Genomic DNA, 24,821 nt, shown 5'->3' with positions numbered 1-24,821 from the left:
AACTAGTGATTAAGGGGGTGGTGCCATCCCTGGGCTGGTGGAACTGGGTTCTATAAGAAAGCAGGCTGAACAAGCCAGGGAAAGCAAGCCAGTAAGCAACATCCCTCCATGGCCTCTGCATCAGCTCCTGCTTCCTGACCTGCTTGAGTTCCAGTCCTGACTTCCTCTGGTGATGAACAGCAATGTGGAAGTGTAAGCTGAATAAACCCTTTCTTCTCCAACTTGCTTCTTGGTCAAAATGTTTCTGCAGGAATAGAAACCCTGACAAAGAAAATGTGGGAGCTTTTGTTGTTTGCCTGTTTTCCTTCACTTTTTCTAGCAGGCTCATCTATCTTGCAACTGCATTGTTTCTTTACTGTTTTTAGAAACAGCTTCTTTAGATTTCCAATATATACTAGAAGCCAGCAGCTCTATAGAATCCTCTAGGCCTTTAGTGCCAGATTAGAACTTCTGAGACATCTGGTCCCAAGGACTAATACAGTCTTGGATGTGTGAGACAACCCATGTTGTATTACCAAGACTGTATCCTGTAGGTCAATCTAATTAATTCTATACACATTGTGGTGATTTGAATGAGAATGGCCCTCATACTTGAATTCTTCCAGTTGGTGGAACTATTTGGGAAGGATTGGGAGGTGTAGATTTGTTGGATAAGGTGTGTCACTGAGAGTGGGATTTGGGGCTTCAAAAGTTCACACGATCCTCTCTCTCTGCCTTGTGGTTGTGGATCAAGATGTGAGCTCTCAGCTGGAACTTCACTCTGCCATTACAGAGTCTAATCCTCTGAATCCATAAGCCAAATTAAATGTTTTCTTTCATGTTATCTTCACCATGGTGTTTTATCACATCAATAGAAAAGTAACTAAGATACCCAAATGTGCATGCACACACACAAGCACGCATACACACGTGCACATACACGTGGGCATGCTTGCACAAACACACATGGAGAGAGAAAGAGTAGTGTGTGTGTGTGTGTGTGTGTGTGTGTGAGAGAGAGAGAGAGAGAGAGAGAGAGAGAGAGAGAGAGAGAGAGAGAGAGAGAATGAGAGAGAAAGAGTTCTGTTCCTTTAGAGAATGAACCCTCATTAACACAGGGACAGAGTTAATCATTAACCCAACCTGGAACTCTGCAACCCTGGTGTGAAAGAAGAAACGCAGACAGTCCTAAGCCCACATATAAAGGAGGAACAGGGCTTTCTCCATGAAATTCTGGTGTTTCACACACTTTGTGTCTCGTGGAGGGGACAGCCAGGAAAGCCAGCCCGTGGTGCACTCTTTTATAGAGCTATCTGGAGGAACATGGCTGTTTAAATGCTGGAGCTAGAACTCCAGAGTTCACAGAAGCTGAGACAAGAGATCTACATCATGGGCTTTCTCTAGGGAAACATATCCTGGACTAACAAGCTTCAGGTGTGGCCAGGCCATCCATACCCTCCTGACTCACTCCTCTAATTTATGACAAGTAATGTGAGTCTTTCTAAGATCCTCTCGCCTGCATCCTTGAGCAGCAGATACACTCAGTTGGCCTCTGATCCTGGTTCCCCTGCCTCAAACTGTAGTATATTCCAATTGTTTCCTCCTACATCTCTATAATCTTGATATTGTTATTAATTTTTTGCAGTGCTGGATATTTCTAGCTTCTCAGCCAGATATTAGGGAATTGCAGAACTAGAACCCTGAATATGAAAAACAAAATCTGGAGAAGTAGACACAGAGATTCCAAACCCAGACAAAACCCATAGAGGAGACACTCCAGTTTCACCCACTACTGTGGGGGTCTAGGCTATGAGTTAGGAATCTCCTACTTTATGTCTATGAGGCAATCTACCAATTGTGCAGCCAGTAAATGCAAAGTGAGGTAAAAATCAAGGACACTCCTGTCTGCCCCCAATCCACAAGATACTCTTGTCTGCCCCCAATCCACAAGATCATAGACACTCTTGTCTGCCCCCCAATCCACAAAATCATAGACACTCCTGTCTGTCCCCCAATCCACAAGATCATAGACACTCCTGTCTGACCCCAATCCACAAGATCATAGACACTCTTGTCTGGCCCCAATCCACAAAATCATAGACACTCTTGTCTGCCCCCCAATCCACAAGGTCATAGACACTCCTGTCTGTCCCCCAATCCACAAGATCATAGACACTCTTGACTTTCTCCCAATCCACAAGATTATAGACACTTTTGTCTGACCCGAATCCACAAGATCATAGACACTCTTGTCTGCTCTAGTCCACTCAGAATTTTTCTTCCAAGCTTTCCTTTCATGAGTTTCTCATCTTCAGAGTTTTCTCATAGTGATATGAAACAATCCACAGAGGCTAAGACCAGATCATAATTTGAGATTCACAGACTCCAGCATCAGAAACTAGGGTTTGCAGAAAGCCCCCCGAGAACAGGTAGTGCTCACACTGGGCCTGCCCTTCCACTGAGGAAGCATTGGTTTCTCAAATACTGCCCAAGGCTTCAGTTGATTATGTGGGATGCTCTGCTTCTGGTGTGGTATACTCCATGGTCAGAGCATCTGATGAAAGGCATCACTCAGGGGTCACAGCATAGTGGTCCTCAGAGGTGCTGCTCTGTTCCTGGTCTAGAATTCTCAAAAAAAATCAAAGTGATTGTCCTTATGGTAAAAATATCAGCCTCTCGTCTCTCATACCATAATTATTCACCAGATTTTCTCACACAGCCAGAGGAGAACTTCCCAAGCCAAGATCAGTACACATGACACATAAGTCCCCTAACACCAAGTGAGTTAACTCTGGTCACCAAAGCAGGCACTGAGAAAGCGCTAGAATAGAAAGGCTCTGGGGATATTCTGAAGGCAGGGAAGGACTCAGGAGGGGAGATTCTAAGACAAGGGTCTGCCCATCATGTCTACCACCTGAAGGCCCCAATTCATACCGATATTTAGTCCATTTACTGAAAACATGTTTTTCTATGGGGCTGATTACCTGGTTCATAGGACAGTGGTACCGTCATTTCATGGTGAAAAGAAAGGGATGTGTCAAAGCTCTGATTGCCTCTCAGCAGATGCCTGGTGCTGGTGTGGATAGGAGCACCCATAGCTCTAAAGGAAATCTCTGCAGGTGCAGATATCCTCCTGATGTTCATTCTTACCGCTCTACACAGACAGCAAAGCTAAAGAGTGATGCAGGAAGCCAGCACAGCTCTGAGCCTTGTCTGTAAACAGCCACTAGAGGAGGACAGACTTTAGACCAGACCATGGACACAGAGACACATGTAAGGAGGAGCACTTCAGGCTGCAACAATCAACTATCACTCTCTCTTGAACTACTCCAGTCACAGATTCTGCTCAGGAACCTTCAGACAACATACTGTAACAATCCTGTCTGCTGTCAACATTGCCACTTCGATGTCATCCAAATTCTTGCCTCGACATCACCATGATCGGTTTATAAATCAATACTTGGCCACTTGCATTGACTTCATAGCTAGCTTGCTTGCCTGCCTGCCTGTCTGCCTGCCTGCCTTCCTGTGCCTGTCTGTGCCTGCCTGCCTGTGCCTGCCTGTGCCTGCCTGTGCCTGCCTGTGCCTGCCCGTGCCTGCCCGTGCCTGCCTGTGCCTGCCTGTGCCTGCCTGTGCCTGCCTGTGCCTGTCTGTGCCTGCCTGCCTGTGCCTGCCTGCCTGCCTGCCTGCTTGCTTTTAACTTTTAAGAACTCTTCATCCTTTTCCAACTTTGTGTAACCTGGATGTGTAACCTGAAGTGTGACTTGACTGTTACAGACACCAGTGACTGAGCTTGGAGGAGCAAAGAATGTGTAATTGTCCCAAAAGACTCCAGGAGTTCTTGGTTTAATGACACTGATGAAGCTCTTAACCCTCCTGACCTGACAGATTCTGACACTGTGGAAAGACAAGAATGCCCCTCTGCATTATTGGCATAGCATATTTGTGACACTGTCTGGTGCTGAAGGATCCCTGCAGGCCCTTTGGCCCGAATCCTTATGGAAACAGAGCTACCGGTACCAGCTTATCTCCACAAAAGCTGCCCTGTTCACTCAGGCACAGCATGCGTCCTGTCCATGCATCCCAAGACTGGTAACCCCTCCAGGGAAGAATGACCCCACGTGCCCATTGTTCCCTGCCTCCTCCTGCTGTACCTTTCATCTGTAGCTCTTCACTAATATACTGTGAACTTTCTAACGTCCGCGAAGATCCTCCGATGTTGCCTATGGGAAGGGTCATCAGACCCAAAGTCCACTACCAGCCATAAAGCTCTGTCAGGGGAACCTCAGCATTAAAATTGCTCCACATTTTGTTTTCTAGCAGTAAGTAACTACACTGATAGAGAGAAGCCATATCCTAAATAAAGACACGTGTACAAAATAGACCACCGGGCCCACTAAGCCAGCATAGCTGTGAGACCTGAGGATGTACGTTTATATTTTCTGAATGGTTTACACTGTATCCCAAACCAAATAAATAAGTCTCCTTCTCTGACATTTTCTGAGCTGAAGGGTGGTTAAGACATTCTGGGAACCATAATCCAAACTTAAACAGATGTTTGTGATTGACAGCAGAGGCACTTCCCGTGAGGCGGTGCAGAGATAGGTCTCTGCACAGTGCAGCTCTCACAGAATCAAGGGGCCACTGTCCTCAGGCCCCATGCACTGGGGTGGTCCATGTTGTTGATAGTCAACACCCCACGCTACTATTTTGGACCAGGCCAAACTTCAAGTGGGTAAAAAGAGACCCTGCCATGGAATCCAGAAATGGCCACGTGGGGAGCTGACAAAGGCCAGAGCCGTTTCTAGACACCGTTGGTGGTTACAACAGGAGAGCACTTACAGAAACCACCATTCTGTATAATCACTTTTAAATAAATACTAGGGCTGGAAAGATGTCAAAGTACTTTTGTAAAAGCATGTGCACCTAAGGTAAGGTTTCCAGCACCTTCCTAAAAAGCTGGGCATGGTGGCACACACCTATGGCCTCAGCACCAGGAAGGCAGACACAGCTTGTCTAGCCAAATCAATGAGTTCCAGGTTCAGTAAGAGAGATTGTCTCAGAAACTAGGGTGGAGAGGTGATTAAGGAGAGATCTCTCTCAAACATGACCTCTATAAGCTCTCATATACATACATACATGGGTGAGGGAGGGGAGAAAGAAAGGGACAAACAGACAGACAGAAATATATACAAATGTCAACTCCAGCTCTCTTGGCCTCTCTTGCCCTTGTGCTCTTGCAGCCTTGCTCTCCCATTTCCCTTCCCCCCTCTCTCCCACGTGATCATGGCCGGCCTCTACTCCTCTACTTCTCTCTCTCTCTGCCTCTGCTGCCCTCTTAACTCTCCCATGACCTGAATAAACTCTGTTCTGTACTATACTGTTGTGTGGCTGGTCCCTCAGGGAAGGGATTCCCAACATGGGCCCCCCCAGAGGCATCTCCCTTGACCTCAGGCCTCGCCGCACCTCCATGGGCCATGTGCCCCCCACTCTCTTCATCCTTCCCCTAACATTGGTGCCGTGACTCGGATTGTTATCCTTTCACAACATTAGTGCCCTGTGACTTTTCCTTTCAGTGACTTTTCCTTTCATTGGTGCCCCATCATCTTTTCCTTACATTGGTGCCCCGTGTGAGGATGTTAGATTTCCTCACTACCAGATCTCTCTTTCCTTTCATTCTGTGACTTTTAACAACCTTGGATTGGTGCCAGCTCGACTCAAGAAAATGCAGGTTAGCATCCTGACGCTCACTAGCTCAAGACCCGGTAAGCTCCCTCCCCACATCGGTCAGAGTAAGCATCCAAGAGGTCCCAGGAAAGTGTTCCTGAACTACCACTGAGGACAGATGCTTTTACTAACTCTCGTTCTAGGACTTTTGCCCTTGGGACCCCCCTCCTCTTTTTACTAGACCCAGGCCGGGCCTGGATCTCATTCTGGAGCACCGCCTCCAAGGAGCACTGCCTCCGCTGTAACCCCATTGCTGACTCTCACCCATGGGCAGCCTCCGTGGAGCACAGCCTCCGAGTTTTGCGCCCCTGTGGCAGCTATACCTACCCTCATCCACGGGCTTGTCTTCACCGCCTTTGTCCCTATTTCCTGGGATGCTTTAGCTTAATTTACAGTAATCAGAAACCAATAAAGTGCACTCCCTTCCTTGCTATCTGTTCTGTGTGAAGGTCTGGCCCTGCCCCTAGCCTCTGCTTGAGACTGTTTGCTAGACCTAGCTGTTCCCATTTCACGTTTGCTTTCTCCGTCCTGGTCTCTGTCCCAGACTCTTTGTCCGCTGGGACCCAGTGGGCAGGCATCTGGTCCTGTGGAAGGTTCAGCTTTGGTTGCTTGGGCCTGCGACAGGAATCCGGAGCTAGTAGAGCCTGCCACTAGGTGGGCTTCCTGAAAGGAGCAGCAGCCAGCCACAATGCTCCACAGGAGCTTCAGAGCAGGCTGATGTGCTGTGGGCCTAGTGCCCCAAGCTCCGGCCGCTCGGGCAGTGAGCAGAAGGGTGGCGATTGGGTTTCTGCAGGGACCCTGGCCCTGCTGACAGTCCCTAGGGAAGCCATGAAAGCAGGCCTCCTAGTAAGCAGCCGCCTGCCTAGCAGATCACACGTGGTCCCCTGCCGTGGCGGCAGCACAGGTACTCCCCCGCCCACCGAGGGGCGGGGTGGTGCGCCCCCCTGGCCAAACCGCTAGCCTTGCCCTGCTGCCACAGTACCAAACCCCTCCCTGTATGTGAGTGCCTCCAGTGCCCCAACTGCACTTTCTCACCTGTGTGCAATAGTGCCTGTCTCGTGCATATTTTGTTTCCCTTTATTACTTTCAATCTTATTCTGCCTCTCATTTTAAAAATGTTTATGTTGCTAACTCATGTTGTTATCTCTTATAAGCTACAATCAGATCTACCTCCAATAGACCAAATAAGACTCTACCCAGATAAGTACATCTGCCTAAAGCTTACTACCTATTCTAAAAGGTGGGATTCCTCTAGATTTCAAATGTGGGTTTCAAATGTACATCTAAAATTTTCTTTCTTTACTGAGATAGTTAAGCCAAACCCGCACAGGGACCTAGATTTTCTTGCGACGGGTCCTTGCCTGCCACCCCAGCCCACCCCATCGGGCTCGGCATAGCCTTGGCTGCATGGCTGGCGCTGCGGTTGCCTATTCCTCTTAACTGACGCCACTGCCTCGAGTTCCCATACTGTCTCTCGTTCCACTGACTGCCGCAGTGACCATCTCCCTGCTGCCGCTGCCTCTGCTGCTACCGCCGCCTCCGCCATGTACCACAGCTGCCTCCCCATCTGCTGCCATGGCTGATCTGCCAACAGCTGCCCGACTCACAGACTTCCAGCACGTGAGTTGTCGCCATTACTGAAGCTGTAGACACTTTCTGGCCACTGCTCCGCCACGTGTGCCAATAGCTCCCGCCACGTGGGCCGCTGAGATAGATCAGCCACACACCACACGGTTTCACTTTTCCTGATACCAGATCATGGCTAAGATTCCCGCACAAACATCGGCAAATTGGTAGAGATTGTCACTCCAGTTGGCGGAGAAAATCCCCGATTTTCCAAAAAAGGCCTGGCCAGCCTTTGCGGGCAAAGAGGGTTACTTCTCTATAGCCACAGTTTTGAGACAGACATTGACCATTGAGAAGGTCTCGTCGGGAGTGCCCTTCACTCTTTTTCCCTTCCCCAGGGCTCTTAGCAGCCGGTTCACTCAGCCGAAGTCCAGGCCTGGCGAGGGCACTCTCTGCCAGATCCGGGATCTGGCGAAGCCACCAGGAGTCCGAGTGACTACTCGCGACCCCTGCGCATAGGCGAAACTTTTCTACCGAGTTTCATCCACTGGGACGCTGGATTGGATGGCTCCGTAGCCCCCTCCCTGTACCTTCCCAATGGACAACTCAACATCTCAAAACGGGTCACCAGGCTTCCCACTGGGATGTCTCCTGGAAAATTCCAAATCTCTAACACTGACACCTCAGCTAAAGACATCTAAATTGGTACACCTCTACAACAATGTTTGGACTCAGTATCCGCTAGATAATGACTCAAAATGGCACCCTAGACTCATTAATTTTATGAGACCTTCACTCATACTGCCAAAGATCTGGTAAATGGAAAGAGGTTCCCTGTGTACAGGCATTTATCTATCTCCGCTCTAATCCTTCTCTGTGTTCTTATAACCCCACCCACCGCCTTTTAGCAATGAGGCAATAAGGCAGATGACACCACAGCTCTCGATCCAGCCAACGAGCCATCGCTGCAAAATCCAAACCTCTACCTCAGCTTCTACTCATGTTATTCTAAGCTTTTCAAAACTCCCCTCCACAGCCAGACTCACATGTGGACATGGACATGCCACCTGGCCTCAAGCACCACTGCCGGTGCCCCTTTCCTCCCTTTCTGTCCTCTTCTGCGCCGCAATCTTATAGTCTGATGTTCCATGCTTTACTATGAGTTTCACTAATAATTTACTTTCTGAGGAAAGCCAGCAGAGTTTGGGAGCAGAAAAAATGCATGCAGACGAGATCCATCAAACAGATAGACACTAACTTAGACCCTAAAAACCCAGAAGGTAAACAACTTCTAATGACCTATTTCTTTACCCAGAGCTACCCCGACATAAGAGACTAGCCTAAAAGCTTGAGGGGGGACCCCTAACTCCACAGACAGAAGTCTTGGTGCTGGCCTTTAAAGTGTACCATAGAAAAGGTAAAAAGGCTCACAAATACCATATGCTGGCAAATGCTTCCTGACCAGCCCCAGCCACAGCTACACCACCGGGCCCCTGCTACAGATGTGGTCAATAGGTCATTGGGTGAAAGCTTGCTCCAGCCCTCACAAGCCAAGAGGCCGTGTCCTAAGTATGATCCAGAGGAACATTGGGCTGTCGATTGCCCTGTGTCACGCAAGACAGAGGGACATCACGCCCAAATAACCCTCCAGCCTTCTAGGCTTGGCTATGGACAACTGAAGAGGCCCAGGCTCCCTTGACCTGACCACTGCCATCACGAACAGGGAGCCACGGGGAGCTATCATGGTATGTGAGCAGCCCATTTCCTTCCTCTTGGACACTGGGGCCACTTACTCGGTTCTGATGGAGTTTTGGGGACCTACTTCTCCCTCTCATTTTCCTATTGTCGGGTAAGAAGACATCTTACCTTCCTCACCAGATTCCAGCACTCACTTATATTTTTAGGGGTGTACCTCTCAGTCATTCCTTTTGGTAGTTTAGTGCCAACATGTCCTGTCCCTTTATTGGAGAAGAAATCTAGCTAAGTCGGGAGCCTCTATTTCCTTTGCTCCCCCCCCCATTTGCCTGAACCCAAGCTCACTAGCAACCCCTCTTCTTCTATCCAGTCAACCTACTAACACAAACATGTTTCCTTTACCAGCTTATCAGGTAGACCCCCGAGTCTGTTGCTAAACACTCTTCTGTTGTCATCCAATTACTAGACCCTACCAGGACCCTTTTAAGGTGATTCTTGAGACACCTGCAGCTCTTTTACCACATACAAGATCCATGACATCCCAGGTGGGAGACAGAAGTTGTTGGTTAGCTCTACTGTAAAAAACCAGCCAGAGTCCCCCCCTGTAAGTACTATCAACATTCAGCTGCCCTGACTCTGATGTTGCCATGACTCCACACCTTTCCCCTATCCCTCTTCATAGCATGGCAAGTCGTATTAAAATATCTGGGACACATTATAGTAATTTGCTCTGAACCTTATCAATCTTCTGTCTACTTCAACGACAGACAAAAAATTTCTAATCGAACTCTTAATTAGTTCCTGTTACAGGATTACCAGCCACTGTCCATAGAGGAGCCTGATGTGAACATCTGCCAGGTGGATCCCGATGGTGAAAGCCAGCTGCACCCCCTTACAATGCCCCAAGACAGCAGGAAGTAGCCAATGAGACTCAACGCCCCTATTCCCCTTTCACCATCGGCCTCCCCCTCCCGTTTTTTCTCCTTTTTATAATGAGAAAAGGGGAGGAATGGCAGCATTAGGACTGCTCCTGAAAAATCTTTCTTCCAAACCAAATGTACTTAAGCTCTACCTATAATGTATACACATGTGTGTTCCAGCATCTTGTCAAGTCCAGGTACTCATTACATCTAGAACAGCTCCAGAGAAACAACCTACAGATACTTCAGCCTTCTCTCACAGACACAGATGCTTCCACTGGACCTGTTACTTCTGGCCTATCCTCAGATGGTTCCACAGACCCTGGACAACAAGGAAACAGCCAACTCTTAAGACTAGACAAACATCCCTACCCCCACTTTTCTGGACTCTCTAAAAACATCGCCCCAAACAAGCATGAAGCAGTTAAGAGATCACAACGACCCTATTCCTGGTCCACCATCGCCTCTAATTTTTCTTTTTTAATTAAACAAAAATGGGGCAATGTTGGGATTCTGTAAACCCCACCCCTCAGTTACTTAGCAACAGCCAGGTATACCCCACCCCTCAATTACCCAGAGAGTGGCCAGGTATGCTCCGCCCCAGTGACATGACACTATAAAAGGAGCTGCTTGACCCCTCCTCTCTCTCTTGGCCTCTCTTGCCCTTGCGCTCTTGCAGCCTTGCTCTCCCATTTCCCTTCCCCCCTCTCTCCCAAGTGCTCATGGCCGGCCTCTACTCCTCTACTTCTCTCTCTCTCTGCCTCTGCTGCCCTCTTAACTCTCCCATGACCTGAATAAACTCTGTTCTGTACTAAAAAAAAAAACAAACAAACAAATGTCAACTCCAGCCCTAGAGGAAGCAACAGAGCCCATACCCACACACACTTTAGAGTCTCTCTTTGAAGACCCACTGACCGCCAACCCAGAGTCATGTGAACTTCAGAGCCCCTGATTGATCAGTTCTATACCAAGTCATTTCACAAACCTCATTCTTGACTGGCTGTGGTTTGATTTATTTTGTGTACCTGGCCCTTTAAAGAATCTCCAGTTGATTCTATGCCCTTCAGTGAATCCACAAAGTATCAAAAGAGAAAAACTACAACCTCTTGACACAGAAGCCAGTCACACTTTGAGGACACTGGCCTAAGACCCTTCCCCAGGATTTGAAGTCTGTGCCCGATACTTTGTGTATTCTGCAGAAGTTACAAAGAATGGACAATGATGTTCCGCCAGAGCACACTCAGCTACAAAGCCAACCTGTGCCTCGCCCTAAGCTCCTCTGCATGGTGTTAGGCCATGATTTTCAGGCATCGCCTGCCTTGAATAAGTGACTATTTTACATGTAGCTTTGGCTCATTTAGAATGAAATATCTTTAAACCATCAAGAAAAAAAAAAAAACAGGTCCAAAATTTTACTGAACACATCAGACCAAAGAAGGGTAATGCTCCTGGAACGCAGAACATACCTAATACTGTGAAGGTAACAATCCCCAACTTTTCATCTAATTACTTGTATGTGCACACACATGGATATGCACACATACACGTACAAGCATCAGGACACCAACAGGCAGAGAACTCCTAACTATTCTAGGGGCTTTCACTTGGCTTGGTCCTCACTGCCCGACACAGTCTGCTCAGATTCCCATCCGATGTGTGCCTCCATCCATCTGTCCAGATTCAGTCCTACATCTTGTCTCTGCAACTCAGCCCTGAGCACCGCCTCAAATCTGTGACTTTGTACTAGCACTCTGCAGGGCATCTTCAAAAGGGTTGTTTACCTGCCCCTGACTCATCACATCTCCATGGGTCTTCTTCCTCACCCCAGTGAAGCCTCTGAACTCAGCAAAGGCTTCTCTAACCCTTTGTGCTCTCTCTCTCTCCCTCCCTCCCTCCATCCCTCCCTCCTTCCCTCTCTCCCTCCTCCTCTCCTCCTCCATCCCTCCCTCCTCCTCCCCCTCTCCCTCCTCCTCTCCTCCTCCCCCTCCCCTTTCTCTCCCTTCTCTCCCCCTTCCCATCTCCTTTTCCCCATCCCCCCCCCACACACAAATCCATGTACAGGCTGAGAATTAAGACTGCTATAAAAGTACACTCACAAGTACACATGCCCACTCAGAAACAAACATACAGGCAAATTTAAATTTAAAATAAACTTTTAAAATAGGACCTGGAGAGATGATGTCTCCATGGTTAAGAGCACACACTGCTTACTCTTGCAGAGGACCTGAGTTTAGTCCCCATCAGCCAAGCCATAACTTCCTGTCACTCCCAGGTTCAGGGACCGAACACTCATTTCTGGTCTCCATGAGTACGTGCACTCACATGTGCATGTGCGGGCACACAGACACACATAAAAGATAGATGGGAACAGAACACAATTATTTTTTTTAAAGATTGGAATAAAAGAACCCGTGCTTGCCAAGAGCCAGCTATTATGGGAAACTGGAAATACTTGGCAAATTACAGCCAATCAAACAAGAAATTCGTGAGTTTATTTTAATTCAATAAATTCTGACTTTGTGGAAAAAGACAAGCGTGGCCAGGCCTCCGACACAGTTGATCATCAGTCACATCTGACGTGGCAGCGAAAGCTGACGCTCCGTGAGCCTGCAGTGGCTGTTCTCACAAACGTGGGCAACCGTTTGCTCACTCTCTTTAGCTGGTGAGGAGATGGATGAGGTCGAGCGTCAGCTTCACTCTCCAGGCAAGAAAGTCATGGGCGCTGACACCCGTAGAGGAGGGGACTCAGTGACACATACTTCCTGACTCTGCCCTGCCCACACCAGGCAGGAACAAAACTCCAGCTAGACCCACAGCCAGCAACAAGGGGGCTAATCCCCCTTTCTGCCTAATGCTTCTTCAAATGCAGACCCCGTGGGGCATCCGGACATCTGCTCAGAGAGGGAGAGGTCTGGTCAGAGCCACTGCACTGTTTACTCCCTGAGCTGAACAGCAGGGCGGAATCCTACACCCCCCTCCACAGCGTCCTGTGTTTCCGTGAATTTCTCTCCAGGATGCCATGCCCTATCTGAGACGGTCAGTTCCCACGGGCCATACCTGCTCAGTGCTCAGCCCTCTCAAGTGAGAACCGCCCTCTTACTCAAAAGAAGGGGTTGCTTTCAGGACCAAGTCTTCCTCCCGTCCAGGTTACAAATTGAAATGACCCATGATGGCTGCCTTCTACAAGCATGCCTTCCCCTCACCTTTTCACCTGCTTTGCTTAGGAAAGCAGCAGGTTTTTTTTTTTTTTTTTTTTTTTTTTTTTTTTTGGTATTCTGAAAGAAGTCTAGCACCTGGAACACGACAGCCGTGTGCCTGCGCGGTTCAAAGGGAAGCTTTAGGTCTGGAGTTAAATGTGTCATCTTACATAAGGTTACTTAGAACAATCTGGAACATACCTTTTCCCCCACACTGCTTGACTTTAAACCCTATGTATCTGATGTTCTTTCAGAGTTCCTACAATAAACGTTTTAATCACTGAACAAATGCGATGCATTATTTAGCGGCGCCGATTTAGAGGGCGCGTATCTCGCTTCACCATTTAATGCTGACTGATGGGGTCGATAATGTCCTTTGCTCATCCCCTAAAAGAGGCTCACGTCTAAATTACTCCCTCAGAAACATGTGGAGGATAGGGACAGAATATCCGTATAAATATCCACTTTCCCAGAATAACAACAAATCAAGACGCTCTTCAAGATCTACATCCTACTTCCCAAAGACACTAAGCAGACGTGGCCAGTCTGGCCGTACCGTGTCCCTTATGAAGAGGCCTCTCCTGGTATGTCCTCGGTCGTGTAGGTGAGCGGTGTACAAGGGCGTCCAGTGACATCATTCATAGACTTCCAGTTACCTGGTCTGCGTGCTGCCACCAGTCACCAGTGACTAGGGAGTGTCATCTTGGCTTTTTTACACACTAAGAACAGGCAATTGCTTGAGATATAACCAAAAAAAAAAAAAAATGGAAAACAACTTGGAGAACATGATTCCTGCCAGACTACACTAAAAATCCAGTCTTTATGGAGAAATGTGGGTTTTGTTTTTTCCTACTTAGAAGTGACCTGATCCATGGCTGGAGAAAAGTCTCAGATGGTAAAGTCAAGCCTGAGTTCAGCCTGTAGCCATGTGAAAAGCCAGGCTTCGTGGTGCTTTCTGTAATCCCAGTGCTGCAGAGGCAAAACCAAGTGGATCCCAGGGGCTCAGTAGCCAGCAAAGCCTGAGTTCACCTACAGGTGAACCTCAAATCCCAGGGAGAGAAAGTGACAACATCTGAGAAACAGCAGCCAAGATTGACTTGTGTGTGTACATGTGGGTGGACAGGCAGGCACACACACACACACACACACACACACACACACACACACTATATTGTTTCTTTGTTTAACATGTTCCAGGCCACAACTTTTAAAATAAGAGCTTACTCTTGATGCATTAGGCCTGAATCTACCCCCTCACTGGTCCACCATAGATCCCAGTTTGCTACTGGCACATCAACCCACATTTTCATTCGTGTCTCTGAGTTGCAAAGACATGACTGTTGACCATATACAACTCCAGATGGCTAGTAGCAACAGAACCACAGACCTTCACAGCAGGTGGGGAGGGCAGAAAGGTGGATCGGCAGAGCTTGTTCAGATTCCACAGCACCCACCCATGAAGTACCCTATCTCCATAACCCTGACGGTTCCCGTGAGTCAAAAGAGGAAGATGGACGCTGACCCTCCCCTTTATTGCTTTCAGAGAAAGGCTGGCTGCAGAAGGCAGGGACCTCTGATCTAGAGCTGTGCTCAGGGATCTGACACCGAGAGATCCCCACTGGGCCGCCTCCCTCACCATTGCCATCCTACATCTGAGAAATGGCCAGCAAGTACTCCCGCCTTGGCCGTGACCCATAGCCAGCACAGCCAGGCTGGGTTACAGAATAGAGAATGTGTCGGCCGTTTGAGAGGCCGTCCTTAGAGCACACAAAGCCACTACAGTCTAGACATGTCAAATATACTTCTAAAATTATTTCAAATTTTAAATGTTTCAAATGTTTACTGATCAAATATTTTCTTTAAAATTTAAACTCCAGTTCCAGAGGACTGGATACCCTTTCGGGCTTCTGAGGCACTTGTGTAAGGCACTGATGTGCTTGCGGGCAGAACATGCATGCACAGTAAAAATAAAGGCAGTGCTCTCATATTCTCATCTGCTATATTTTTAACTCAAGATTGTGAGAAATTTACATAACCATTAAGGAAGCCATATTTCTTATATTAAAGAGCTTCAAGCTGTTGACAATGTCAAATATATGCCAAGAGAGACCATCACCTCCCATTGTCCTCATCTGGCAACATGGTCACATCTGCATGCTAGCTGGGGACAAGTAGGTTTAAAATACTCTGCTTTAAAAAATAAATCGCCATGATTAGTTAAGATGTAACGATGCCTTTGCAAAAATTCAGATAGATAATTCATGTGAAGTCTCAACCCTCCAACGACAACATTCTACTGCCTCTGGCCGCCAGCATCCAACACGAACTGGAAAAACAGCTTCCAGAAGTAACATCCAGACTTTCTGGGAAGTGCAGTTCCCAAATCCTAACTTCAGGTAGCCCTCCCAGAGCATAAAGAATAGGGTGTGTGGCTCATGCATTTGAGGATAAAGTAAGCCCTTCCCATCCTTTGTGGCTTCAAGTACAAGTACAGTATGCTAAGCTCTCTAGGCTGAGAAGCAAAACAATCACTCAGGGGCCACCCTGTGCCCGTCATCTCTTATCAGTCTGTGCCCATTACTCATCAGACATGCCACATCATGCTAGCCAAGTCCACCTGCAGTCTTCTTGTTGGACTCTACATGCATTTGTTTAAGTGTTTGTGTGTTTGTTGTGTGTTTGTTGTGTGTTTGTTGAGACAGGGTATCACTATGTAGCTCTGGCTATTCCAGAACTCACCAGGCTGGCCTTGAACAGGGTCAGGAGATTAGAGTGAAGAGGCTACAGTGAAAGTGAAGGGCAGAGAGGATGGAGGAGGGGAGATACAGGCATAAACTGGCGTAAGGATGCAGGTGTGCGGGTGCGGGCATGGGAAGCCTGGGATGAGGAGCCGGAGCCAGGATGCAGGTTTGAGAACATCCTGTTAAGTAAGTAGGCATAATGATGCAGATTGAGGCAGCTGAGGCTTGGAAAAGTTTCAGATATGAGAATTCCGGTATAAAGAGACAGGAAGGCTTCCCCAACTTTTCTGGAGCACTGTGTCTAGCGGTGACTTTCAACCCCATCTTTGATTAGGATTCTGCCATGCTGGTGAGGTAGGCCTAAATTAGCTCTTCTACAGCTAGCTTCCAGCAAATACGAAAACTCCCAGGGCTCTTGGTAGAGGTAGACATGAGGTAGGAAGCCCTCTGATTGGCTCTCAGGCGACTTCTAAACTTTATACAGTGTTGTTCATGAGACGAACCAGCTCTTGTTTGCTAAGCTCTGACTATCTCAGAGAATATGCTGGCAGCTGAGCTGGCCTCAAGTCACACCTCAGCCTAGCTACTGCCGTGGCTGCATTACCACACTGCCAGAGCAGAGCATCTGCAGCCTCTGCCAGCATTAGCAGCAGGCCACAGCCAGCACAAGCAAGTTCTCTGTCACACACAAGCTGATGTGCTTGGCTAAGCCAGGACTGGCCTGCGTTGCCCAGGAAGTGCACCTTCCCTGCAGAAAATTATCTTGCCTCTCTTTTTAGAGTCCTTCCAACAATTTCCAGATGAACCCTAAGCAGCCCGGGAGGACTCTGCTCAGAAACCAGAAGATCATCCTTGAAGGTCAAAACTCCTTGTAGCAGGGTGGGGTTGCTATGCCTGCCTTCTCCGCACACCTCAGAATAAGAAGTATGATACAGAAGATGTACCAATAAGTGGGTTGAGCCTGAGGCATGGCGGCTCAGAGTCGTCCTTTTCATGGTCCACTGTCCACTACAATGCTGAGGAAAAATGCATGGGCGCCCTTGGAGTTTGTGCCATCTGATGGAAACACAGCAAGTGTTTGGAAAACCAGCTTTATAGATACCTCACTTTGTAAGTTTCCTTTTCATTCCTGCCTCTATAGAAAAGCTGCAAAAGCAAGCCATCTATTTTCAATATTAAAACTTCTGAAAGCAAGCAAAGTATTTGAACCTATTAAATAGTATAAAACCCAACGTAAAATCCACACCTGACCAAAGAGCATTTTGACAATGCTCTGGACCAGCTCCACCAGTGGCCCATATATTTTAAGCACCCCATAGATGGGTGATAGATGAGCCTGTCCCACTCCAAGGGCCATGGGACAAAAGCTGCAGCCTGCTTTATTCAATTGGAGCTACATATTCTTATGGAAGGCAGAGTTCTGAGGACACATGTCATATAACAGACACTCTCCCCAACTCTGGAGATACCAACTAGGGAAGGAAGGAGACCCATGTAAGTGACATTACAGGTCCACCATTGTCTCTCCCCCCATATATTCCTTTATCACCTGTGTTACATTCCTTCACCACCTGTGTTACTTTCCTTCACCACCTGTGTTACATTCCTTCACCACCTGTGTTACATTCCTTTACCACCTGTGTTACATTTCTTCATTACCTGTGTTACATTCCTTCACCACCTGTGTTACATTCCTTCACCACCTGTGTTACTTTCCTTCACCACCTGTGTTACATTCCTTCACCACCTGTGTTACATTCCTTCACCACCTGTGTTACATTCCTTTACCACCTGTGTTACATTTCTTCATTACCTGTGTTACATTATCCAACACCTGTGTTACATTTCTTCACCACCTGTGTTACATTCCTTCACCACCTGTGTTACATTCCTTCACCACCTGTGTTACATTCCTTTACCACCTGTGTTACATTTCTTCATTACCTGTGTTACATTATCCAACACCTGTGTTACATTTCTTCACCACCTGTGTTACATTCCTTCACCACCTGTGTTACATTTCTTCACCACCTGTGTTACACTCCTTCACCACCTGTGCTACATGCCTTCATCACCTGTGTTACATTCCTTCAGCACCTGTGTTACATTATTCACCACTTGTGTTACATTCCTTCAGCACCTGTGTTACATTCATTCACCACCTGTACTAGTTATTAATCCATCACCAGATTAAAATATCCCAGTGAAAGCAACTTAAAGAAGGAAAGGTTTTTGTTGACTCTGAGTTCAAGGGTGTAGTTCATTATGGCAGGAATGTCCTGGAGACAGGAGCTTAGTTAGCTGGTCACACTGTAGCAGCTCCTGAATACCTGAATATGACTACTGAACTAAGGAAAGCCAACAGCTCCACATGGCACTTTTTTTACATGTGTATTTAAAGTCTCTTTATGTGCACATGGGTATGTTCTCATTCATACAATGCATGTGGAGGATGTACATGCACATTTGTGTATTTTCAAATGAAGGCCAGAAGTTAATGTTGTATATATTCCTTAATCACTCTACACCTTCAATATTGAGACGGGATCTCACACTAACTCTAGGGACTGCAAGTTCAGCTAGTCTAGCTAGCCAGTGTGTGCTGGGACCCCTAATCTCTGCCTTCTACGTGCACTACTACAACGATGTAGCACTTACGTGAAGTGTGAGGATCTGAGTAAAGCTCACGACTGTGTGGCAAACTCCCACTGAGCCATTCTCACCCCCATGTGTTTCTCTTTCTTTCAAAACCAGACTACTTTTTAATTGTGGGTCTGTCTGTATGTATGTAAACATTAGTACAGGTTCTGTGGAGACCAGAGCATCAGAGTCCCTGGATCTGGAGTTAGAGGCAGTTATGAGGCACCCAATGTAGTGCTGAGAACCAAACTTGTGTCCTGTACAAGTATACAAAACCCACTACTGAGCCAGTTCTCCTTCCCCTGGTAAATCTTAAAACTGAATTTTGAAGGCCAAGCTCAACAACGTGTTTTATAACTGAGTGTGTTCTCCCCTAGTATGATCCTCTCTCACAGGACCATGAGTTGTTTCCTAGAGCTGACAGGAAATAGCCTTTGCTCCCCAAATCAAGCAGTGTGGGAGGCAAATGTCAGTGCCTAGGAGACAGCAGCCGTGTGCTGATGAGCCAGTTTGCTTGTAGGGAGCACTGCTACCTACCTGATCTTCCTAACCAAAGCCCAGAGTTACGGAGATACAGGTCCCAGATCAAAGTTCACTTCTGGAAATGCACATGTCAGCACTGGCCAGGTATAGGTTTAGATACGGATCTCTGAGCTAGTGTTCTTAACTCCAGCAATGGGGAGATGCCCCAGCAGAGCCCTATTCACGTTACTTCTTGCCCTAGATATTTAGAAGGCAGCTGGCGGGGCTGATAGACATAGCATGAATTTAAAAGGGGAGAGAAAAAAGACCTTCCTTGGACGAACCCTCTGCACAGTTTCCAGGCAGCAGAGAAGACAGCAGTCTGTGGTCTTCTCTCAACCGCCATCAGAAACAGAAAGTCCAGCTGGGTCTACATTTACCAAGGTCAATTTAGAGTAATGTGGGAACAGCTGCCAGGTGCTTTTGAGTGGAGCTAGAGTTATCCACGTGGTCGGCTGTTTGCTTTCGGTGAGAGACAGAACATCTTGTCGGAAGAGATAAGACAACCTTCTGGCTAGCTCAGGTGTACCAGCCTTTGTCTCCAGTGTGACCAGGTAAAATCTGCCCTCTTGCAGCTCTCACGTGCCTTAATCACATAAAATACTCCTAAGCTACAGAGACCTGCATACACTCAAGCAACCCTTAAGTATCTGTCTCCCAAAGCCAGAGTTGCATTTAGCTTAGGGCACATATAGTTAAAAACATCATTTCTATTACTTTTCTACTTTTGTGATTTGAGCCCCATAATTTAAAAAAAAGAAAAGAAAAAACAAATTGGGGGCTAAAGGGTTTATGGCAGCTTATAATTCTGAGGTCCCGTTACATCACTGAAAGAAGTCAGGGCAGGAAGCTGGAGGCAAGCAGAAACCACAGAGGGGCACTGCCCACTGGCCGCTCCTTCTGGCTTGTTTGACCCACTTAATATAGCACCCGTGACCAGTATGGGTCACCCGTGACCAGTATGGGTCACCCGTGACCAGAAGTTCATAGATAGCACAGTTTACAGTCAGCTGGACCTTACCACATCACTGTCAATTAAAGAAAATGTCTCACATGCTTGCCCACAAGTCAGTCTGGAGGGGTGATTTTTTCAACATAGGTTCACTTTTGCCAAATGACTCTAGCTTAGGTTAAGTTGGCATAAAGCTAACCAGCACACTGAGGAGTCCTGATTCTAGGTGGGTGTTCCAGGGAGCGGTAATAACAACCTGTCTGTCACTTCTTCCTTTCATTTGCTTGTTTGTTTGTTTGGTGACAAGCTGTTTCTATGTGGTGCTGGCTATGCTTGAACTCACTGTGTAGACCAAGCTGGTCTTGAACTCACAGAGGTCACTGTGCCTTTGCCTCCCAAGTGCTGGGATGAAAGGCATGTGCCATCACACCCAGCAACACTGCTTAATAAGACCATGAAGAGCAAAAGTCAAGTGACCCACCCCTCCTTCCTACCCCCCTCTTTCTTACCCCACATTCATAAAACAAAAAGAAATTGCCACATAAAAGAATATAGAAACCCCAAAGCTGATTAGAGTATCCGGCCTTGAACGGAACTCTACCAACACTACCACCCACCCTCCATCTGACTGACTCCAAGCTACAACCTTGGTCTTCCCAGGGGATGGGAGCCCAAAATAAAAACAACACACACGTCAATACCTAAGGTGCCTCAGGAGTGTGTGCAGGATGAGCCCAAGGCCACCCAGGAGGACACAGATACAGATGACGTCTCCTCCTCCTGGGGAGGGCTGGTAAGCAGGCAGCTGCCACAGACCTCCAGTCTGTAACCTTGTCAACTAAGTCTGCTTGGAGAAAATAGCTGCGGGCTTTGAAATGCACAGCGGGGCCCAGCAAAAAGAAGCCACTTAGAACATCATTTTGCTCCCGCCTGTCTCTCACAGGCTAACACACATAACTGCCAGCTCTGGACAGTCGTCACCTCACAGCTCCATGCCAGGATTCTGTGCACCTTTCCCTGCTGGAAGACCAGAGTTCTCCTCATGGCTCAGTCCTGCCTAGAGCACAGCACCTGAGGCAGATGCAGACACACAGTCACCAGCAGAGCCAGCGCACAGACACCAGGCTTCAGCTCCAGGGTAGGGGTGGGCTGCTCACTTCTGTAGAACCCAACAGAATGAGAATCTGCAGGCCCCGTGAGGCAAACATGAATCTGCGCTTTTGTGGGAGGAAGAATCCTTTGATTTAAAAATAAACAATCGCACCGTGCGGTTCACAAAGCCAGCCGACTCCTGCCTCTGCCAGTTCTGTATCTTAGCTCTGCGTGGGCTCACTGGTGAATGAAAGCGCGCGTGGGCAAGTAGGGAGGCAGGAACAAAGGGTCAGAATGAGCATTCTGTGTAAAAGGTAGGTTCCAGCTTTGGCAAATTCAGGCCTGTTACTTCAACCAGGGTTTGGCAGGGTTCTTTATCCACCTGCCTCTGTGGTGTGGAGGATATCTGAGCAAATTCAAAAACAGGCCTCTGTGCAATTATAGAATAGTAGTTTATGTTCAAGTCTGACCTCAGGAAGAGGTCCTGAGGATCTGGACAGTCTGGGGTCCTGAAATTCCAGAGGGAGAGGCAGAAGATGAGAGATAGGGAGCAAGGACACCCCCCAAAAATGGGAAAATATGAAGAGACAGTCAATAGACTATCATGAGATTGTCCTCTCCAATTCAGCTATGACTAGTCAGTCATTAAGGCCATCAGGAATCCTTTCCTGTCAGAGATATAGCAGAAGTGGGGGGGGGGGTCACCGTACAGGCTGCAAAGTACCACAGAGAGCAGTGTGAAACAACCCCACGTATACCACTGCTGGCCTCACGGACAGCTTTGGCACCATCTAAATGAGAATGGTGCCTTGCTCACTCAAAGTGTCCCATGTAGGAAGAATCAGTCCTCCATCCGATAACATCCGGCCCTGGTTCTAACCCACAGGGGATTTAATGCAATGGAGGAGGAAAAGCAAACAAACAAATGAACTGTGGCTCTCCTTCAACCGTCTGTTCTGCAGGCCTCAACCCAAGAGTAAGTAAAAATAAAAAAATGTTGAGACTTGGGTGTAGTGGTAGAGAGGTTTGCTTAGCAGGCACAAAGCCACGGGTTCGGTCCCCAGCACTGAAAGAAAAAAGGAGAAAGAGACAGCGGCTGCCTCGGGTTTGCCAGATATTCCTCCTTTTGTTTCTTCCACAATTTACAATTATGGAGTCAAGCTGTTACAAGAGCGAAGCAGCAGCCACCGTTCACAAAGTTACTGGCCCTCTGTAGTCTCTGGCGTCCTAAGAACGTGTGGCAGCACTCAGGGAGAGTCACGCAGTGAGCCCAAGGGGGCAGAATGCTGGGATCAGTGCAGATGTCAGAGTCAGGTCCAAGTGCCTGGGGAACAGAGGGCTGCTTCCTGATAAAGCCTAGGTCTGTACTAGTGCCCCACAAAACAAACATTCCTGAGACTGGCTTACGACTCATGGTATCACAGTCAGTGACAGCATGCCCATCCCAAGATGGACAGGGGAACAGTCACCAACCTGACCCTTCTGGCCGAGCCATCAGTCAATACTTCTGCCATGTTTAGGGTGGATCGGCAGTGCAGGTCACACCTTTTGATGATATGGCTCAACTTTGGTTGTTGTCAAGGCAACACTATTGTGTTAGGCAGGCGTCCAGGATGATTTATTTCCAAACATTTCTATCTTTGGGTTACCTCTGCCAGGCTCACACCCCCAACCTCCTTCCCCTTTCTTTGTGGTTTTTGGTTTACGCTCTGTCATAAAGTTGGTCCACCTCTGCTGCCCTGCTTCTTTCTCCCTGACCTGTTCCCAGCCTTGTGCATGCAAAGGGTGACATCGGGCCATCTGGACAATCAGCTATTCCTTGAAGTGACAGGCCAGTCTCTAGCCAGTAAGAACGGAATAAGGGAGAGAAAACTGTGTCTTCTGGGTTCATCTGGGGTGAACAGGGAAAAAGCTTCACACATACACACACCCCAGAGCACACACACCCCTACTGAAAGAACACATTTAGCCACTCAGTAAGGAATAAGGGGCCTGTGAGCTGGTCATGGGGAAAGTAGATGGAGGGGGGCTGTTCAAGGAGTCTCGGGTGGTAGGCAGAGGCCTCTTTTCCATCCTAAGTATTCCCTGCAAACTAAACTAGACCCTCAGTGTGGAGAGATCAGGAAGCCAGGAGAGCCTGGGGAACCAGCCCTAAATCAGCCAAAGGGTTGGGCAAGCAAAGCAGCCTCCCCTGCAGTCCCTTTCTTTGAGTTTTGCACAGTTTAGGGTTAGGGTTAGAGCCTGAGGGGAGGTCAGGCCAAGGCTGCAGCTCACCCTTCAGTGCCTACCATCCACAGGCGTGCACACTCTCTCCTCTAACACTGATTGTTTTAGTCCATTGTGTGGTAAATCTATCCCCAAAGCTTCTTACAAACATTGGTCTTATGGTAAATCTCTTTAACAGACAAGATTAGCAGGAGGGAGGTGCCATGTCAGAAAAGCCACCAGTTCCACCCTCCCTCCCTGTCGCCTTTCCTTTCCCTTCCTCGTGTCAGGAAAGGAAAATGTCGGTCCAGTCTCCACCGGCAGGCAGACCAACGATTTGCCTTGGGAGAGGAAAAAGGCAGGTGCAGCATAGGGTAACAGGAGAGGACAGCTTCCATGAAAGGGCCCAGCCACTCAGTAAGCCACGTCCTGGCCCTTCAGGTAGCACGCGGAGAGCACGGACACACGTAGGGAGCACGAGAGCAGGCAGGGCTCATAGACACTTGGGGCACGCGCAAAGCGTGAACACTCGGGGGTGCAAAAACACGCGGGGCGTTGGCAACTGTATGGTTGAGCTGTCCCAGGTCCCTATTCCCTGACGCAGGAACCCATAGCCAAAGGGGGTGAGGTCGGTAACTGGGGAGGGAAAACTGGGGGGGGGGGGGGAACGAGACCCGCCCCACGTAGCTGGCGAGGACCGGAAGACGCACGGCGGGCCCGCGGGCCCTGCGGCTGCGCACGGGCACACAGGACCCGGCGCTGCTCCCATCCCGGCGCCCCTCACTCACCCAGGCGCCCGGGGAGCTGCCGGCCGCGGGCAGACGCGGGGGCGGGCAGAGCGCGAGGCAGTGGCGGCGGCAGCAGCAGCAGCAGCAAAAGCGGGAGCAGCGGCCCCATCCCCGCAGCCGGTTGGCGCTCAGTCCATGGCCGCGCAGGAGCGAGGACTGATTGGGACTTAGCGAGGCGGCGCCAGCTCCTTTTGAGGCGCTCTCAGCGCTCCTGCGGCGGCGCCGGCCGAGCTTCAGCACCGGACAGCGCCGCCGGCCCCACCCCCGCCGCCGGCCCCGCCCATGACCACGCCCTCTGTCAGCCATGCACGCTCAGGCACGCCCACCTCTCGGGGGATGGGCGGGAGGTGCTCGCTCCCGAGAAGCGGGCTCTAGCCCCGCAAGCTGTGGTCCCTTCCTCCTGGGGCCTTCGAAGGTCACCCTGCAGTGTCGAGATGAGTTCGTGGAGAGAGGACACTTGGAAGTGTGGTTGTGCCGCTGAAACACCAAATTCCCCCTTTTTCGGTTGTGTTTAAATTCAACTGTCCGCAGTAAGTGGTTGGGGGTCTGCAGGCGTAGATCCACTGGGAGCTGCACCCAAAGCTAGGCAGGTAGTCCTCTAAAGGAAAACTTCCTGCAGGACCTGAAGAGGAGGTTGATGGGGTGGGAGGTTCAGATGGAGCCCTAAAACAGCACAAAGGGAGCCGGAGTGACTGTGGAGTGTCCCCCATGCTGTGGTCAAGTCTGAATTTCAGACGTGTTTGCATGGGGCCTTCCATGCGCACAGCCCGGTCCATCACTGGAATAGCCATTGCTGA

At 48.7% G+C, this 24,821-nt stretch overlaps 1 protein-coding gene across 1 annotated transcript in view; it reads right to left on the bottom strand.

Annotated features, from left to right (window-relative positions):
- The window catches only part of PTPRN2 (protein tyrosine phosphatase receptor type N2), a gene marked incomplete at both ends in the record, with an annotated part of 697,231 nt that extends 673,098 nt beyond the window's left edge, over positions 1-24,133 (bottom strand). Inside the window, one exon of the mRNA XM_080936716.1 lies at positions 24,025-24,133. Coding sequence (XP_080792842.1) covers positions 24,025-24,133 — 109 coding nt within the window. The remainder of the gene's footprint in view (positions 1-24,024) is intronic.
- Between the last annotated feature and the right edge of the window lie 688 nt (positions 24,134-24,821).

This window comes from Micromys minutus (genome assembly GCF_963924665.1).
Source record: "Micromys minutus genome assembly, chromosome: 1".
In the NCBI taxonomy this organism is placed as follows: Eukaryota; Metazoa; Chordata; class Mammalia; order Rodentia; family Muridae; genus Micromys; species Micromys minutus.
This window is presented reverse-complemented; position numbering and strand designations above follow the sequence as displayed.